The 20,679-nt window shown below is 43.6% G+C and overlaps 1 protein-coding gene across 4 annotated transcripts in view; it reads left to right on the top strand.

Annotated features, from left to right (window-relative positions):
• OSBPL10 (oxysterol binding protein like 10) overlaps positions 1-20,679 on the top strand; it is a 310,207-nt gene that overhangs the window by 154,585 nt on the left and 134,943 nt on the right. For 3 of the 4 annotated variants that reach the window (XM_086720579.1, XM_086720578.1, XM_086720577.1), the window contains exon 4: positions 5,992-6,183. The exons of the other annotated variant lie outside the window; for it this stretch is intronic. In XM_086720579.1, coding sequence (XP_086576705.1) covers positions 5,992-6,183 — 192 coding nt within the window. The remainder of the gene's footprint in view (positions 1-5,991; positions 6,184-20,679) is intronic. 4 annotated transcript variants of the gene reach the window in all.

Here is a 20,679-nt window from a genome sequence, read left to right on the forward strand (position 1 = left end):
CTCCTTTTTTTTAAAAATTTTTTTAAAATGTTTATTTATTTTTGAGAGAGAGAGAGACAGAGCACGAACAGGGGAGGGTCAGAGAGAGAGGGAGACACAGAATCTGAAACAGGCTCCAGGCTCTGAGCAGTCAGCCCCAGAGCCCGACGTGGGGCTCGAACTCACGGACCGCGAGATCGTGACCTGAGCCGAAGTCGGACGCTTAACCGACTGAGCCACCCAGGTGCCCCAAGGCTATGTCTCCTTAAGGCACTGTTGATGAAAACAGCCTTAGGTCCATATATTTGACTCTGGGACCACTTAACAATCTGTCATCTATGTTGGTGCCTGAAGGCCTAATTTTCATTAATTTATGAATGATCATGATGACACTTCATGCTAAATATGTGGCATGTGCCCTACCTCCCTCTTCTCATTTCATTCTCCAACAACCTAGTGACTTAGGTGATACTGAAATCTTATTTATTTATTTGTTTATTAATGTGTACTTATTTATTCTGAGAGAGAGGAAGAGAGAGAGAGAGAGTATGTGGTGGAGGGGCAGAGAGAGAGGGAGAGAGAGAATCCCAAGCAGGCTCTGCACTGTTAGTGCAGGGCCTGACGCGGGGCTCGATCCCACAAACTGAGATCATGACCTGAGCTGAAACCAATCAGCTTAGCTAACTGAGCCATCCAGGTGCCCCATTGCTATTAACACTTTAGAAATGAAACATAAAAAAGCTTTCGAAGTGGAAACCCCATGCTACTTTACTGGGCCACCCAGCTCCTGAATGCTGGAGCTCCGATTTGAACTCAGGCCTTTGACTTTAGAAACTGTGTTCCTAACCCAGCCTGCCCATGGCCTCCGGTGGTTGTGCCGTGAGCTTCTCAGACTGGACCGCGCCTCTTAGCTCGTTGCTTGATTTCCCTGGTTGCGCATGTTCTCTCAGGTGCTTTCTCCCTCTTTGCAGTCATGCCTTTCCTTCATGCCCGTTCTAGCCAATAAATACAGAGCGCGTATGTCTGTCTTCCTTGAAAGCTTGGGAAATTCAGGGATCTGATGAAGTTCACAGGAAATACCGAGAGGTTGGTGACTCCCGTGAAACCTGCCTGCGTGTGGAATGTCCGGGCGGGGTCTGAGCATCAGCACTTAGTCTTACCTGGTACCACGTTCTCTTCTTTGGCGTGACCCCCTCGGTCAGGCAGGCGCTGTTTGGGGAGGGGGCGCAGGGCTGAGGCGCTTAGGTAAAGGGTGACTCTTATTCCTGGAGAGAAACCATTACCCTCGACTCCGAAGTTTTCACAGATGGCACACTTGGCATTTCTGGTCCCCCTCCCGGAAGTAAACATTTGGCGTAAAACCCTGGCATGTTGTTCCTCAAACTCTGGTAATGTTGTGTTTTAAGCTAGTGGCACGGATGAGTGTGTATGACGGCTAAACGTCATTTACAAAGCATAGCCTGCAGATTTCAGGCAGGCTGCGCAGTGGCGGGAGAACCTTCTCATTCCTGGCGGCCGCGCTTTGCTGCCCGTTCCCCCCTCTGCTCCTGGAGCCTGGTGACCCATGGAATTTACCGAGAGTGAGACTTTTTTGTTCATATTTACCCTGAGAGGAGGCACCGGTGTGAATTCGACTGCGAGAATCCCACGCTTAATGGGAAATTAAAGGTTTTTCAACTCAGATTTACTGCTTGTGAATTCAAGTGACAGCCATGTAAGTAATGACCATGAGGTTAGACGTTCACACTGGGATAATTTGGCTCCTGGGTGAATTTCTTGATTCGTCGCCATTTACAGTGGTGCTGCCCCAGGCAGGGACCCCTGTTGGCCAGAAGGGTCTTCCTCTCTGCTTTCAAATGGGTTCTCGTTCTACTCAGCATCTAGAATTGTTTTCTCCCCCTACAATCTTGCAACTTAATGGCCGACCATATGGAGTCTCCAGTAAGCATTTAATTAGATTTTGGACTTCATCACCACTTTGCTCCTATAAAAAAATAAGGAGGAAGTCTGTCGCTGCTCATGATTTTGAGCTAAGTGACTTCTTAACATTTAAAAAATCAATAAGGCCTCCATTGATCCAGTTTTAAGTAATATAAGGAAAGAAACAAACTTTGACCACACAGTTCCCTACTATGCTAAGCATTTTATGTGCACGATCTAATTGAATCTTCATGATGGCTTTTAAGGGTCAGTATTATTATTCCTTTTTTAAAGATTAGGAAATTGATGCTTAATAAGAAAGCTTAAATAACTCGACTGAAGTCAACACAGCTAGAACCTGGTACAGCTTGGGGAGGGAAACTTGGCTGGCTGGCTTGAGAGCCCAGTGAAAAATCTGCCTTTTCTTGGGTTGGGATAAGCCTCCCAAACAATCAAAATGTATGTTAGTAGACTCTTAATGCTTAGGCAAGTTTACTGTCATGAAAGAATTAAAGAAATAGCTTCTTTCGTCCTTCACATTCCAAGTGAAAATACTAAAGCAGGAAGGAGATGCTCGCCGTATCGTGATCTAGGTGTACGTAATTCTTAGACCCAAGACTTCTCCAATTACCTATACCTAAGCTTATTTAAAATTTTTTTTTTCAACATTTATTTATTTTTGGGACAGAGAGAGACAGAGCATGAACGGGGGAGGGGCAGAGAGAGAGGGAGACACAGAATCGGAAACAGGCTCCAGGCTCCGAGCCATCAGCCCAGAGCCTGACGCGGGGCTCGAACTCACGGACCGCGAGATCGTGACCTGGCTGAAGTCGGACGCTTAACCGACTGTGCCACCCAGGCGCCCCAGCCTAAGCTTATTTAAAAGCAACACACTGCTTTCCAACTTTATTTATCTTCCTATTATTATTATATATTTTATTTATTTTATTATTTATTTTATTTTATGTATATATTACATATTTATTTATATTCCTGTTATTATTTCCCAGTTGAAACCAGACAACCTCTACAAGCTACTGTGATATTGGAGGGTCACAGAAAGTTCTTATTTCTACCCTACCTCACGCCCCACTCCCAAACCCTTGGCGGCTTGAAAATCACAGATCATTAACATTTAACAGCTTTTATAGCTGTCGACTGTTCCCCGAGGCCCAAGGCTAAGACGGCTTGTCTGGGTAGATTTGTGCACCGTTGCCTGTTTCGTCTGTATCTCCCCTTGTCCTGCCCAGGTTTCACGTCCTTCACTCTCAGAGCAGCTGTCAGTGATGAGGTCAGCTCTAGTGGACCTTCCTCTTCCTCACTTCTTTGGCGTTTCCTGGCTGTCTTACCAAATTAGAACCTTGCTGTGAACTTTCTTATTGTGTGTGTGCATGTCCCTGTCTGTGTCTCTTGTATCTCCAGCAATACTATAAAGCATCGGTGATGAAAGACTATCTCATACACCTCCTGTTTCTCCTGGAGATCCCATAGTAGATATTCTCCTTGGCACATAGTAGGTGTTCATCAAATCCTTGATAACTGAAATACAGAAATTGGCACAAGTCAACATACCATGTAACTACCTTCTCTCAAGTTGAAATGTAGGACAGGAACACGTAGAATGTAAATGGTATGTAGAATTTAGCAAATTTTGGATAAGTAATACATTCACATGGTTGAAAATGAAAGAATATAAAAAACCACGTGGCCCGAAATCTCCTTTGCACTCTGTTGCTTTCTTCTCATTCCCTGTGTCTCCACAAATAAGTAGCCATTTTTTAGTTTTGTGTGTATCCTTCTAGAGTGTTTCTATGTTTTTTTTTTTTAAGTATTAAGTTTTCTTTAAGTTTATTTTGAGAGAGTCAAGTGGGAGAGAGGCAGAGAGAGAATCTCAAGCAGGCTCTGAGTTGTCGATGCAGAGCCCAATTCAGGGCTTGAACTCATGAACCATGAGATCGTGATGTGAGCCGTAATCAAGAGTTGGACGCTCAACCATCTGAGCCATCCAGGTGCCCCAAGTACTTTTTATGTTTTAAACAAATAATTGTAAGTAAATAACAATAAAAATACTCCTTTCCCACATTTTGATGCAGAACTTTGCCTACTGTGCAACAGTTTTGCACCTTGCTTTTTTTCCCTTACCTCTATAGCCTAGAGATATTTTTCCAGACTAGCTCATAGAAGCCATTCTCCTTATTCTCTCACAGCTTGCTATAGTATTCGGTTATGTAGGTGTACCATTATTTAGTTAACCAGTCCCATACTGATGGGCCTTTGGCTTGTTTCCCATCCTTTGCATTAAATATCTTTCTGTGGTGACTGGTTGCTACTTAGGCCATTTTCCCTGCAAGCAGCCATATTGGAGGGTACGTTCCCAAGCAGGGCATTGTGGGTCACAGGAAAATGCCTTTGTAACTGTGACACGCATTGCCAGACTGCCCTTCTCAGGGGTTTTGTCACCTTATATGCCCGCGAACCTGTTCCACTGTGATCCTGTCAACAGATAGTGTGTTCAAACTTTTGGCTCTTTGCCAACCTGACGGACAAAATCTAAACGTGGCTTGAATTTACAAGTACAGTTGAACATCTTTTCATATGGTTTAAGCACTTTATATGTTTTGTGAACTGTCTGTTCAGATCTTGCCCCGTTTGAACAGTTGGGGTGCTCCTTTCAATCCCTAGGATTTCCATTCCTCATTATAAAGTACAACGATGAGGCTTTTGAAGCAAGTTGAAAATATTTTTTCTAGTTTATTGTTTGGCTTTGTTGGTGGTAGGAATGGTTTTTTTTTTTTTAAGTTTATTTTTTTTGGTAATCTCTACACCCAACTTGGGGCTCAGGCTCATGACCCTGAGATCAAGTTGTGCACTCTTCCACACAAGCCAGCCAGGTGCCCCCGAGGGAGTGGGTTTTTAAAGGTTGTTAACCATGCAGAAGTTTTTAATTTGTAGATAATCAAATTTGCTGAGCTCTTCTTCTATGGCTTTTGGATTTGAGGTATTAGGCCTTCCCTACCCCAAGGCTCCAGGTTTCTTCTGCCTTTTTAAAAAATACTCATTTATTTTTGAGAGAGAAAGAGTGAGTGAGTGAGCAGGGGAGGGGCAGAGAGAGAGGGAGACACCGATCCTGAAGCAGGCTCCAGGCTCCGAGCTGTCAGCACGGAGCCCGACGCGGGGCTCGAACCCACGAACCGTGAGATCATGACCCGAGCCGAAGTTGGATGCTTAACTGAATGAATCACCTAGGCACTTCTGTTTTTTTGTTTTTTATTTTTGTTTGTTTGTTTGTTTGAAGTCTTTGATCCATTCGGGGTCTGTGATCTGGGAGATGAATCCTACTTTGTTTTTCAGATGGCTGCCCAGTTACCCCAGTATCAGTTATTGAAACAGTTCATCTCCACTAGGTTGAGGTGCCATGTTTTTCCCATAGTAAATTGCTACCTGGACTATATATTCCTCTAGGGTGAAATAAGAGCACTGCGCTGACAAATGGGGACTAATCGGTGGATAACTTGGTACATTCAGTCATGCAGCAGACATGTATTAAGTACCTAATAAATGAGGCAAGTCATTATGTGCCTGTTCTTAGGGATATAAAGATGGGTTTGAAACAGTCTCTTAGGAAGGCGGCTCTATGATGAACATGATCTCGATGCAGAGTAATAAGAACAGCGGGGAGGCTGAGGCAGACGGGGAGATGCCTCACGTATCAGAAAACAGAGCTGAGTCTTAAGGTTCGGATGAACTTGGCCAGCCTTGAGGGGGAAGAGCTTTCCAGGAAGGGTTGCTCATATATGCAGAGGCCCAGATCGTAAGAGTCTGTGGCGTTTGGGGGGCTTAGTAGCTTTCCGTGGCCAATAGAGTAGGGCAGGAGACGCAGTTGCAGATGAGAGCAGAAGGATAATTACGGACACGGCCTCTTCTAAGTGAGTGTGGGATTGGGGCGTGTCGTGTCACTCTCCTCCCCCTACGCCTTCACCCCTCTAAATGGACGAAGGGGGGAAGATTGAGGGTCCAAATTAAATGGAAGCCAGCACTTGGCTGTGTTCTGCAGGTCGGTTGCTGAATCTTGACGCCTGTTGCTTATTCTAGACGACTCCAAGTTCCCGAAGCCGCAGCCTCACTTTGCTCCCCCACGGAACGCCCAATCCTGCGTCTCCCTGTAGCCAGAGACACCTCGGCGCGGGGGCCCCCGGTGTTGTCACGGTCACGCATCACAAGTCGCCTGCAGCCGCCCGAAGAGCCAAGAGTCAGTATCCCGGCCAGCTTCACGAAGTCAGAGAGGTAGGCTCTGCTCTCCTACTAGGTGGAGTGGTCTCTGGGCGCTGAGGGCCGCCACCTTCCCTTCCTGTGTGCCATCTTGAGGCCAGAAGGCGGCCTCCCAGCCACACGGGCGTGGCACGCTTCCTGGTGGTAGAAAAAATAATTTGTGTCTGTGTCTTAGGCGAAACGAGGTGTTAGGAGACGTGTCAGAGCTCTGAGAACAGAGGAAGCCCGCCCGCAGGTGCATAGGTGCACATGGAAGCAGGCATCAATGTCTCTGTGCTCATAGCCACGAACGGGCCGTACACACACTAGTCGTGGGCGGCCAGGATGTGACTGAGGTGGCTTGGAAATTCAGGGCGCGTGAGACCTTTTTCTTTTTCTTTTTCTTTAAAAAAAAAAAAATTTTTTTTTTTTTTTAACGTTTATTCATTTTTTGAGAGACAGAGACAGAGTGCGAGCAGGGCAAGGGGCAGAGAGAGAGGGGGACACAGAATCCGAAGCAGCCTCCAGGCTCCGAGCTGTCAGCACAGAGCCCGACACGGGGCTTGAACCCATGAATTGTGAGATCATGCCCTGAGCCAAAGTTGGACGCTTAACTGACTGAACCACCCAGGCGCCCCAGAAATCTTCTGAATCAAATCTTTTGATGCAGATCAAAGACTGTTTTTTTCTCTTGGTAGATTTATGCATGTATGTTCTCTGTATTGCCTAATAAAGAAAAGGTACAGGGTCAAATGCTGTCTTTGAAATAGTCACCCTGATGTTTAAAAAAAAAAAAACAGTGGCTATGAGCTTGACTTAGATACACTGGATGACATGAGGAACTGTTGCACACTTGTAATATATTTTTCATTTTTCAAAGCATCTTAAACTATATTACAGAAACACTGTACACAGAAGTAGAAGAGAATAATGGTACCCATCCCTCAGTCAGTATTTCCAACTTTCTGTTGTTTGCTTTTATCTCTTTTCCCTCTACCACTTTTTTTCTTGCTGGAGTATTTTAAGGAAATCATAAATATTATATCAGTTTATCATTGCCAGTAAGTGCTTCAATATTTATCTAACAAACAAGGACTTAAAAAACAACTTGACCACAACACCATCATAGTCACTTTTATGTAAACCTCACTGTGGTTATTTTTTGCAAGTCTGTAAGAGACTACAACCTAAAAAAGAAAAGGCAGATTGAAAGTTCATGGTATTTTGGGAATTCTGTTTGAATGAATCTCTGATAGAATTACAAGTGATGCTAGGAAGCCTGGAATGTATGAAGAGAAGCAGGAGTGCTTGTATTGAATGAGCTGTGGCCTAAATAAAAGTTGAGGTACCTTAGCTTAATTTTGAATAGCGCATGATTTGGTACAATGTCAAAGTCTTTTCTACCTCCATTTTTATTTTTATGTATTTTTTTAATGTTTATGTTTGAGAGAGGGACAGAGTGCGAGCAGTGGAGGGGCAGAGAGAGAGGGAGACACAGAATCTTAAGCAGGCTCCAGGCTCTGAGCTGTCAACATGGAGCCTGATACAGGGCTTGAACTTGAGAACCGCGAGATCATCACCTGAGCCGAACTCAGGTGCTTAACCAACTGAGCCACCCAGGCGCCCCCTACCTGCATTTAAAAAATCTCATGTTGGGGCCCCTGGGTGGCGCAGTCGGTTGAGCTTCCGGCTTCAGCTCAGGTCACGATCTCGTGGTCTGTGAGTTCGAGCCCCGCGTCAGGCTCTGGGCTGATGGCTCAGAGCCTGGAGCCTGTTTCCGATTCTGTGTCTCCCTCTTTCTCTGCCCCTCCCCCGTTCATGCTCTGTCTCTCTCTGTCCCAAAAATAAATAAATGTTGAAAAAAAAAATTTAAAAAAAAAATAAAAAATCTCATGTTTACAAGAAGAAAAGTATGTTCTTTAGGCATATGTGTATAAAAATAACTATGTAAAGTAATGCAAGTACATATTGCACAAGAAGTCTGAAGATCAAAATTACCCATAATCCTACATCCTTTAATAAAGATAACCGTTATTTGGGGCGCCTGGGTGGCGTAGTCGGTTGAGCCTCCGACTTCAGGCAGGTCACGATCTCACGGTCCGTGAGTTCGAGCCCCGCGTCAGGCTCCGGGCTGATGGCTCAGAGCCTGGAGCCTGTTTCCAATTCTGTGTCTCCCTCTCTCTCTGCCCCTCCCCCGTTCATGCTCTGTCTCTCTCTGTCCCAAAAATAAATAAACGTTGAAAAAAGTAATAATAATAAAAAAAAGATAACCATTATTTAAGGTTTCAAGAAATTGACTTCTGGATTATTTTTTCTGTATAAGTTACATACATAGAGAAGTAGAAGTTGTATAGGGTGATCTAAGCTTTGTAAACAATTACATAACATTCTTTCTTTTCTTTTTTAATTTTTTAAATTATTTTTTAAACGTTTATTTTTGAGGAGACCGTGCAGGAGTTGGGGAGGGGCAGAGAGAGAGGGAGACAGAGGATCTAAGCAGGCTCCCTGCTGTCAGCTCAGAGCCCGATTCAGGGCTGAAACCCCTGAACCGAGAGATCATGACCTGAGCCGAAGTCAGGTGCGTAACCAACTGAGCCGCCCAGGTGCCCCTCTTTTATTTATTTTTTTAAGTTTGTTTATTGTGGGGCACCTGGAGCCTGCTTCGGATTCTGTGTCTTTGTCTCGCTCTCTGCCCCTGCCCCGCTCATGCCCATGCCCCCCCCCCTCAAAAATAAATATTAAAAAAAATACTTCTCTTTAAGAAAAAAAATGAAGTTTATTTTGAGAGAGGGGGAGGGTGAGAGGGGGATAGTGAGTGGGGAGGGAGAGAGAATCCCTAGCTGGCTCCACACTGTCAGTGCAGAGCCAGGCCCAGGGCTTGATCTCCTGAATCATGAGATCATGACCTGGGTTGAAATCAAGAGTAGGACTTTTGATGGACTGAGCCACCCAGGTGCCCCTCTCTTTTCTTTATCCTGTTGTTTTCTCTTCTACCTTTTCCACCTGTAAGGGGCAATTACTAAAATTGCCCATGAAATTTCATTATACGAAACAGACGTAGAATACCTCCATAGCTATAGTGATTTGGTGTTTGTACTCCTGGGCAGTCGTTTCTTTGGGCCATTGCTTTTGTCTATCAACGATCTTTTGTGCTGAAGTCAAATTTTCAGTGAGCTTGTTGAGACCTAGGTATAAACATCGGCAGTTGAGAGAATTGTAGGGTGCTGGATGCCTCTGAGGGAAGAGTTAAAAGTTCTGATTCTCAGATGTCCTGTTCAGCTTCACTCCTGATTGGAGAACAGTACCTGTTTGGGGACATCTGTCATTTTATGATGTGGAACTATCAGAGAGTATTTCACTCCTACCAGAAAGTTCTGAAGTTTTTTTTTTTAATTTTTTTTTAATGTTTATTTTTGACAGAGAGAGAGAGAGAGAGAGAGAGAGAGAGAGACAGAGCATGATGGGGGAGGGGCAGAGAGATGGGGAGACACAGAATCCGAAGCAGGATCCAGGCTCCGAACTGTCGGCACAGGGCCCGACGCGGGGCTTGAACCCACAGACCAACTGCGAGATCATGACCTGAGCCAAAGTTGGACGCTCAACCGACTGAGCCACCCAGGCACCCCGAAAGTTCTGCAGTTTTAAAAGTATGTTAATTTCAGACTGTAAAGGCCTCGGTTTTGGATTCCACTGTATTTATCTATAAACTAGAGGAAAATGGAATAGCATTTTTAGCCCAGCTGTATAGGGAAGATAAACTGATGACCACCGAAGCAATGAAGAAAATCATCATACACAAGACAGATGTGCCTGAATATCGGAAGGGGGGAGAAAAAAAGAAAAATAGCCCGGCCACAGGCAATAGAATAAATATTAAATGGGATTCCGTAGCATGGGTGCAGATAATGGGACAGTTTTGAAGATTAAATGGTTATCATCGAAAATAAAAAGAATTGAGATCTGAAAGGACAGTACCCAAAGTCTTCATTAGTTACGAGGAATGAATATAAGGAATTTGAAACAACAGCAATGAAAAATGAGTCATTTGTCTATCAAAGTACCCAAAATAATTATAGCCCATTATAGGTTAGGCTGTTAAGAAATACTGATAATGCTGTGTATTGTCTTTTTGCTACAGCCTGGTGTTCTATAAGAAGGACTCAACACAAAACAAAGCTGTTCATTACCCCTGACCCATAAATTCCCTGTTGAGAACTGTATTCTGAGGAACTAATCTGTGGAATCGGGGTTGGAGGAAGAAAGTTAATTTGGGTAAAGCTGTTCATACTAATAAAGCAATATATCCAACACAAAACATCATGGAAATGACCAAACGATGATTCACATAATATACTGAATTACTATATAGCAGCTTAAGATGAAAGTCATGTGTAAGCATTAGTACTGCATGGATATGTGTATGAAATAAGAAAATCAGGATATGAGAGCATATGAGCACACTGGACCCTCTGTCCCTCTTAATAAAGTCCAGAAATTGCTTCAAACCAGTGGTTCTGGAATTTTGGGTTTTACTTACAAACTAAAATTTAGAAATAGAATTTTGGAAGCAGCATAATGTTGCAACTATTAAAATTTGGCCAGTAGGGTATTTTAATTTAATTGTTTCATATTTATTTATTTATTTGTTATTTATTTTTTATTTTTATTTTAGAGAGAGGGGAGTTGGGGAGAGTGGCTGAGAGAGACAGAGAAAGAGAATCTTAAGTAGGCTCCAAGCTCAGCACGGGCCCTGATGGGGGCCTGATCCCGTGACATGGGGATCATGACCTGAGCCAGAAGCTCCACCAACTGAATGCCCAGGTGCCCCAGGAAGGACATTTTTAAAGCATAGTGACGGTCTGTAGTTACTACCATCTCATAAAAGCACATTTTAATTCCCCCATCCCCTCACTACCCTCCCCTACCACCACCTCCAAGGCCTATAATCTCTGAATAAAGAATCGTTCATTACACTGAGTAACTTTAGTTTTATTGAAAACCTACTGCGTTATCCTTGTTTTTAATATTTTATCTTGAAGTGGAAGAGTATTCATTGTGGATCGATTCTAGCCTATGAATTTGTGTGTTTTTAAACCACTGATCGCCACTGACCTTTTCTTCTAAAGAATTTTTTTTTAATGTTTATTTAATTGGAGGGGGTGGGGGAGAGAGAGAGAGAGAGAGAGACAGAGAGAGAGAAGGCATGCCGGATGTGGGGAAAGGAGGGGCATAGAGAGAAAGAAAGGGAGAGAACCCCAAGCTGGCTCTGTGCTATAAGCACGGAGCCTAATGTGGGCTTGAACTCATGAACTGTGAAATGATGACCTGGGCTGAAATCAAGAGTTGGATGCTTAACCGACTAAGCCACCCAGGCGCCCTGCCACTGATTTTTTAATCCTGTCACCTTCTTACTCCCTGCTGTCCATAGGATAAAGGTTGTACTCTTCTGCATGGCAAACAAGGCCTTCCGTAGTCTGGCCACCTCTATGTCCTGCCCTCAGCATTCCTGCTCATCCCCACCATGTACTTGCTGCCTCCCTCTGTTGGGAGGTTATGTTGCCCACGTAGAACTTTCTGCCGTGATGGAACTACTCTATCCCTTTTGTTCTTCTCTGGGGGAGCCGCCGTTACATGGGGCTCATGAGCTCTTGAAATGTGCTAGTCTGAACCGAGATGTAACGTAAAAGTAAAATGCACGCTAGGTTTCAAAGTAGTACCGAAAAAGGTAAAACAGTTCATTAATGTTTTAATCCTCATTGCAAGTAGAAATGAAAATATTTTCTGTTAGGTTAAATATATTAAAATTCATTTTACCTTTTTAAGTGTGCCTACATGCCTCCCACTTGTGGCTTGCGTTATATTTCTTAGATAGCACTGCCCTCGATTGTGAGCTTGCTCACCCCATCACTTGTCCACCCATTCTACAGGCACTGAGCACCTACTATGTGCCAGGCTGGAGTTTTATGCGGAAAGCATTAAAAACAAAAACAAGAACAAAAACCATCCTTGCGTCTTCTAGCCCCGGCGCAACTCCTGGGCGTGTTGGTTGGACAACTTGTTTTGAAGACCCATTTTCTAGCAGTTGGAGTGCTTTAGAAACAAGGTGGAGGCATTCAAGGGTTGCGTAGGCAACCGTGGGCAGTGGATGATGACCGGTCAAGGGTTGAGTCAGGTATTCGTTTGGTTTCCTCTGACTCCGAGAGCTCTGGGGGGTGGGGGTATTCCTAGATGTCTGGGTGACCACGCGGAAAGCGATGATAGTGCGAGCCTACCTGAATGTGCCACTGGAAAGGTTGTATAAATAGGATCTAAAATATTTTTAAAGACCAATTTGAGCCCTCAACTGTTCAAGCATATAATGAGTGAAACGATGGCATTGACTCGTATTAACTTTTATACTTTTGGTGACATTATAACCGGCTTTAACTTGGCTTATGTTTGTTTCAATGGGCTCAAGTTCAGTTGGTACAAGTACACTGTGATTTTTATAAAGTCCTTCTTTGCTAGGTGCTTCCTGAAAAAACACCACCGTAACACATGTTCATACTGGTGCATATGTGTCTGTACACATCTGCATGAACACATGAACTGAGTAGAAGAATATAAAGTAGGGACTCCAGGTGTTTCCTCCTTATCTAATTCTTCATTACTATTTCCCAAAAGTGACTTTTGAAGAAATGATCTGTGTTTCTATAAGCATGAGAGCACATGTATGTTTGTGTATGTGCACAGATTTGTGTGTATGTGTGGGGCGTCGGTTTTATTGTAACTGTTTTGTTCCTTGGATAAGAGATAAGAAACTTCTCCAGAAAGAGTACCTACTAAAAATTTCTCTGGGGCGCCTGGGTCGCTCAGTCAGTTAAGCATCTGACTCTTGGTTTTGGCTCAGGCCACGATCTCACGGTGCATGAGTTCAAGGATCGTGTCACGCTCTGTGCTCTGCACTGACAGTGCGGAGCCTGCTTGGAATTCTCTCTCTCTCCGCGCCCCCTTCTCCCTGCCCCTCCTCTGCTTTCTTTCTCAAAAATAAATAAACTTAAAAATTTTTTCTGTAAATCCAAATATGCTAATGGGCTTGGACATAAAAGATATTTGAGAAGCAGAATAAACTTGGTAGAGCCCAGGTTCTTGTGTCTTTGACCAAATAACATTTTTAGTTGTGACGTTGGAGACTAAAAAAAAAAAAATACAGTTAATTCAATGGGGAGACCATATCTGGATTCTGTAGCCTGATGAAGGAAAAGGTCAAGGTCATGCTGTTGAATTGTAATGGGTATGTGTGAGGCATAAATTTAGTTTTAATTAAGCTTTCAATGGTAATTTATTGACAAGTAGGAATTCTCCTTCTCTTAAGCTATTGTTAGCTTGCTTCCAGGGACGTATCCTTTTGAAGAGAGGGCTGTTTGTGGCACTGGTTTACCTTGGGTAGGTAAACTGAATCAAGGCCGTGTCATTTAATACAGTTTTAAATAAACCTTTCAGAGTATAATCTATGCAGATGTGTGTTTATGTGGTTCCTGCTGTGTGAATATATGTTGCTTCGTGTAGTTGCATGTTTAATACGCATATAAGGGAAGGTCCTTTCCTGAAAGAGTCGTCTTTATAAATGATCCCAGCTCAGTATTCTCTCCCTTCAGGATGGTTTTGTTTGATCCTCGTGCACATGGATGTCATGAATGCCTGGTTAGAAACCTTGATTCATGTACAGCCTTTGCTATGGAGGTGGTAACTGTCAAATATCACCCTAACGAGTTTTATTAGCTGATCAATTTTAAGGTAGCCATCAGTGCTGGCAGCACTGAACGCGAGCCATCCCATCACCAGGGAAACCGCATTTAGGGGATAAAGTGCATTTTTCCTTTGTGTGAACAGAATGATTATTTGAAAAAAAAAAAAAAAGTCCTAAATTAGTTCTGCTGTGCATTTTGGAGGGATAAATGATGACAGGTAACCCGTGCATGCATTTTTAGTAGCAATTTGCTATCTTTCAGAATGGGTCCACTCCAGACCTCGGTTTTCAAAAATTGTAATGTGGGATTAGTTGATAGCAGTTGTTTCCGAATCTTTTAAAAGCAGTAGCGTGTTGGGGCACCTCAGTCGGTTAAGTGTCCGACTCTTGATCTCTGCTCAGGTCTTGATCTCGAGGTCATGAGTTTGGACCCCACATTGGGCTCCATGCTGGCTGTGGAGCCTACTTTAAAAAAAGTTCAAAAGCAGTACATTTTTGTTCGAATAGAAATATCATAGATCCTTTCCTTCAACAGTGCTTTATTAGGGCAGATTTACCGTAGAAGGTAAGATGAGAGCATTTATTGATGATGAAGAAAGCGGATTTGGAATAGGAAGTATTTATGACCACCATGGCAATCCCTCATCAGCCCCGGTATACACGCAATTTGAAACAAACATTCGCGCGGTCCACGGAGCACCTTGGAGATCGTCTGTTTTGGGTCGTTGGATTTCGGCAGCGATAGTGGTTCAGGTGAACACCACCACGAACAAAAGCATGAGATCGTGTCCCCAGTCGACCTTCAAGCGGTCTCCCAAGCTGCTGCCCCGGGAGAAGGATGGTCTGGCGTCTCAGCCCGCTCAGGGCATGGCTTGTTGGAACGTGGACGGTAGGGGAGGCCAAGGGCAAACTTAACCACAGGAGAAGTAAGTGCCTGGTCGCCCAGGAAGCTGGGAGCGTTCGCACTTTCCTCTTCCTCACCAGGGTTATGCTTCACTTGTTGAAAGAGGTTCTAGCCTAGCTGGTTGCAATGCAAATCCCTCTTTTCTCTCATTTGCTTCCCTTGTCAGGCCCTTTTCTTTTATTATCTTGTTACATTTGGGAATTAGGCATTTGCTTCTTTATTATTTGATGCTTCTTGTCCCTCCATATGGAGGATTTTTTTTTTTTTTTCTACCTCCTTATTCCTCAGCCCTTAGCACAACACCTAGCACTGATCCTAGCCACTGGGAAACAATCCTCCATTGATCTGGTTAAAAGCTTTCGCTGAAGGAGGGAGTTTCTTGCCCTGTAGCATGTTCTTAGGAGATTTATGGTCCCAAAGCAGAAGCAGTGTTGAACTTGGGCCCAACTGTATTATGCACTTGGGATGCCACCTTCCACTATGCCCCAGACATGCCTAGGTATTTCTTTTCTTAGTTTGCGGTACACTTTATCTGCCTACATTAAAAAAAAAAAAAAATGTTTGTGTTTGAGAGAGCGTGAGCAGATGAGGGGCAAAGAGAAAGGGGGCAAGAGAGAGAGAATCCGAAGCAGTGGAGAATCTGACAGCACACAGCCTGACATGGGGCTTGAACTCACTAACCGTGATCATGACCCAAGCCAAAGTTGGGTGCTTAACTGACTGAGCCACCCATGCGCCCCATCCACCTACATTTTTAACAAATACCTTTGTTATAATTATTTTTGTTAATCTCCCCGCTAATATATAAACTCCTTCTGAAAAGGCACGGATTCACTAACAGTAGTGACCGCTGCAAGGACAATAGTATTTTGTGCTTATGAGAACCTTTCTATGTGCCGGGTACTATGCTCAGTTTTACTTGAGTTGTCCTTGAGTCATCCCTGTGAAGTAGATACTGTTGTTGTCCCTATTTTACAGATGGGAAACTGAGGCATGCAGGAGGTTAAGACAAAGAGAGGTGTAGCAGGCAGAGAAACAGAACTGGTAGGAGATACATGCGAAGAGATTTCTTGCAAGGAATTGGCTTGTGTGCAAGTATGGGGCCTGTCCAGGCAGGAACCGCCAGGCACTGTCTGGAGAAGGATCTACACGTAAAATTATTCGTGGCCTCAGAGGAGCCTCCGCTCTGCTCCTCCGATCTTTCAACTGAATCAGACCCACCCGGATTTATGTAGGTAATCTATCTTTCTGCAAGTCAACTGATTACAGGCTTTAATCACACCCACAGAATTACCTCACAGACACGTTTAAATGAGTGTTTGGATCACTGGGTGCTGGAGTCTTACCAATCAAAAAAAGAGGGGTGGTGGTTGGAGCGGTTAAAGTTGACCAGCTTCTTGACTTTTGTGCCGCGGGACTCCACCGTCCCGAGCAAAGCTGACCAGACCAACCTCCAGCCTCATCTTCCAGTTCGGCCATTAGAATTTGAGGGGGACTTACATGGGAACTCGAGGGCGAGATTAGCCACCCTTTTGGAGCGTGAACGGGAAGCATCTGGATGCTGATTTGGAGAAGCCATGAGGAAACGGCTGTCAAGTGAGTATATAAGCAGCTAAGTCACAAACCGGTGACCTCCCAGAGGTGACCTTGAGAGTTGCTGTGATATATTAGGATTCTCCAGAGAAATAGAACCTCTGGGGTGGGATGGGGGGATTGTGTGTGTGTGTGTGTGTGTGTGTGTGTGTGTGTGTGTGTGTGTGTGTTTACACACACATACATACAGTGGACCTTTGAACAACATGGGGTTTGAACTGCACGGGCCCACTTCTGTGTAAATTTTTACCGTAAATACAGTATAGTACTGTAAATGTATTTTTATGCTTTGAATAACATTTTTCCTCTAGTTTACTTCGTTGTAAGGATATGATCTATAATACACATGTACAAAGTGCATATAAATCGACTGTTATCAATAAGGTTTCTGGTCAGCAGTAGTCTATTCATAGTTAAGTTTTGGGGAATCAAAAGTTATACATGGATTTTCAGCAGGGGCTCAGCATCCCAGACTCCTGTGTTGTTCACGGGTCAGCTCTGTGTAGACAGCGTGAAAGAGAGCAGTTTGAGGAGCTAGTTCCTGTGATTATAGGAGCTGGCAAGCCCCACATCTTGAGGATGGGCTGGCAGACTGGAGACCAAGGGAAGAGCCGGTGTTGAGTTTAAGCCCGTAGCCCGTCTACTAGTAGAACTTCTTGCTCAGGGGACGTTAGTCTTTTGTTCCGCTCGGGTCATCAGCTGGTTGGGTGAGGCCCGCCCACGTCTTGGAGGGCAATCTTCCTTTGCTCAAAGTCCACCAAAGACCCTCTCACAAAAACATCCGGAATCATGTTTGTCCAAATAGCTGTGCACCGTGGCTAAGCCAAGTGGGTGCACAAAATTAATCATCACAAGCACCCTAGACTGTCACCGCCTTGTAGTTTTACTGTATGTGTCTATCCCCTGAACCCCCCCCTCCGTCCCCCCGAGCCTGTGTCTGGAAAGCTAATAGAGCTTGACTATCGCCAGTCATATCATGCTCGGTTATTGCACTCACTGTGGGCCCAGTGCTGGGTCTCTGATGTGGGGGATGGGATGCAGTCCTGGGTAGTGTCCAGGGACTTGATAATCTAGGTAGTTGGTGAAGCTGATATGAAAATGATTCAATGCTACGATAATTAATGGCAAAAGGAATTGGCCAGAAGGTAAGGCCAGTGTGGGCTGGCTGTTCCTTCTTATAGACCTGTACCCTCTGGGCTCCAAAGCCACCAGGAACCCTGAAAGGGTCACACCTGCATTCAGCATCTGGGTAGACAATTTATACCTTACGAACTTTCCCACCTACAATTAGAATATTGCTGAGCAAGACTGTGTGTAGTGAGGGAACCTCTATGTATCCTTGCGTGTCTCAGGCTCACAGAAAATGCAAGGTTCACACACTTTTGAAGTGTGGCACTCAGAAGGAAGCTAAGCAGCAGATTATTTTATGTCACAGTAGTTCTGTGACACAGAAGGGCTTCTGCCTGTTTCTACCTTATGTGGCAGTTGAGTACAAGAAGCCTTTCTAGAAGTGCTCTATGGCTTTGAGATAATAACACATGTTGGACATTGAGTGAGTAGACAAGAGAGGGAAGTTAGACAGGTTCTTCCTTTGCTACTCAAGCCACCCTCCGAACTTGTGTTTTGTGATCTTATTCTTAGTGATTTCTGTGGAGGACGTTGTTGTTGTTTTTTTCCTTGTGGCTCATAATAGTATTTCAGGATAAGATCTCAGTTCTTCCTCATTTAAAACCCCGTGCTCTTGTTTATATAAACCACATCTTCTTTATCCATTCATCAGTTACTGGACATTTGGGCTCTTTCCACAATTGAAAGTGCTGCTATAAACATTGGGGTCCAAGTGCCCCTATGCATCAGCACTCCTGTATCCCTTGGGTAAATTCCTAGCAGTGCTATTGCTGGGTCATAGGGTAGGTCTATTTTTCATTTTTTGAGGAACCTCCATACTGTTTTCCATAGTGACTACTAGGCAACGAGAAAGAATGGAAAGCTCGCCATTTGCAACAACGTGGATGGAACTGGAGAATATTATGCTAAGTGAAATAAGTCAGAGAAAGACAGATATCCTATGTTTTCCCTCGTGTGGAATTTGAAAAACTTAACAGAAGACCATGGGGGGAAGGGAAGGGGAAAAATAGTTACAGAGAGGGAGGGAGGCAAACCGTAAGAGACTCTTAAATACAGAGAACAATCTGAGGGTGGATGGGGGCTAGGGGAGTGGGGGAGGGTGGGTGGTAGGCGTTGAGGAGGGCACTTGCTGGGATGAGCACTGGGTGTTGTAGGTAAGCGATGAACCACGGGAATCTACTCCTCAAGCCAAAAGCACACTGTATACACTGTATGTTAGCTCACGTGACAATAAATTATATTAAAGAAAAAAAAGTCCTGTCAGTTTGTTCTGTTTTCAGCAGAAGTAAGGCACTGTTATTATTCCCTCCCCAACCCTCATTAGATATTTCGGCATCTCAGATTTGCAGGTTAATTACAAGAGTACCCTAACCTACCCACCTTCCTTTTTATTTTCGTTTTTAAAGATTTTATTTTTAAATATGTCTGTATCCAACGTGGGGCTCAAACTCATGACCCTGAGATCAAGAGTCGCATGCTCTTCTGACTGAGTCAGCCAGGCGCCCCAACTCTCCAACTTTCCTTAGCTACCTCTTTCCCTGCTTGCCAAGACCATAATCATTTTTTGTTGCTTTGATCTGAATTTTCCCTCGTTCATTTATTTGAGGTCGGAGATGGACTTTTTGGAGTGGTGAAATGTTCTATATCTTAACTGTGGCGATTATATAGCTGTATACATTTAACAGAATTACCGAAAGGTACTGAAAATGGGTTTGTTTTATTGTAGATAGATTATACCTCAATGAAGTTGATTTAAAAGTTTGTTTCATGTTAACAAAACTAAAACATCTTACTAAAATCAGATTTACTTCAATCACTGACATCGTCATGGTTCAAGGTCTACTCTTATATAGCCTGGCTTCCCAGTATTTGGGCAGAATACAGAATTTACCTATTTTGCAAACTCACAATTTAACTTTTTGTGTATAATCTCCTTCAAAACTCATTAATCCACTAATTCTACCAGTTGTTGAGGGGACTGGGTCTCTGCTGTTTTTTGAATTGCTCTTTCTTTTTTTTACTTGAGGTATAATTGACATATAGTATATGTTTACTTGAGGTATAATTGGCATTATAGTAGTTTCAGGTGTACAACATCATTTGATATTTGTTTATATTGTGAAATGATCACGATAAGTCTAGTTAACATCTGTCGCCATACATTTTTATGGGATGTTTTTTTTTCTTGTGATGAGGACTTTTAAGATCTACTCTTCCAAATATGTGATACAATATTATTATTTAAAAAAAATTTTTTTTAATGTTTTTTGAGAGAGAGAGAAGGAGAGAGAGCGCGCACGAGCATGGGAGGGGCAGAGAGAGGGGGAGACACAGAATCCGAAGCAGATCCAGGCTCTGAACTGTCAGCAAAGAGTACGATGTGGGGCTCAGACTCAGGGACTGTGAGATCATGACCTGAGCCGAAGTCAGAGACTTAGCCAACTGAGCCACCCAGGTGCTCCTATTTTTATCATTTTTTAAAGTTTTCTCACTTATCCAAGTAATCTCTACACCTAATCTGGTACTCAAACCCATGGCCCCTTGAGATCAGGAGTCGCATGTTCTTCTGACTGAGCCAGCCAGGTGCCCCTTCAATATCGTATTAATTATAGAAACTGTGCCGTACAGTATATCCCATGACTTCATTTATTTTATAACTGGAAATTGATACCTTTTGACCCCTTTACCCATTTCCCCCTACGTCTGGCAACCACCAGTCTGTTCTCTTTATGAACTTCTTTCTTTGTTTTGTTTTGTTAAAGATTCCACGTATGAGTGAGATCATACAGTATTTGTCTTTCTCTCTCTGATGTATTTCACTGAGCATGATGCCATCAAGGGCCATCTGTGATGTCACGAATGCCAAGATTTCATTTTTTATCACCGGATAATATTCCATTGTCTAAGTTTGCGATACTTTTCCGTTCACTTACCAACGGATGCTTAGGTTATTTTTGTTTCTTGGCTATTGTAAATAATGTTGCAGTGAACGTTAGGGTGCATGTGTTTTTTGAGTTACTATTTTTGTTTTCTTTGATTAAATGTTCAGAAGTGGAACTCCTGGATGCTATGGTCGTGCTATTTTTAATTTTTTGAGAAACTTCCGTACTGTTTTCCATAGTGGCTGTACTGGTTTACCTTCCCACCAATAGTGCAAAAGGGTTCCCTTTTCTCCACG

Source organism: Puma concolor, chromosome C2, assembly GCF_028749965.1.
Source record: "Puma concolor isolate L17-30 chromosome C2, mPumCon1.1.hap2, whole genome shotgun sequence".
Taxonomy (NCBI): Eukaryota; Metazoa; Chordata; class Mammalia; order Carnivora; family Felidae; genus Puma; species Puma concolor.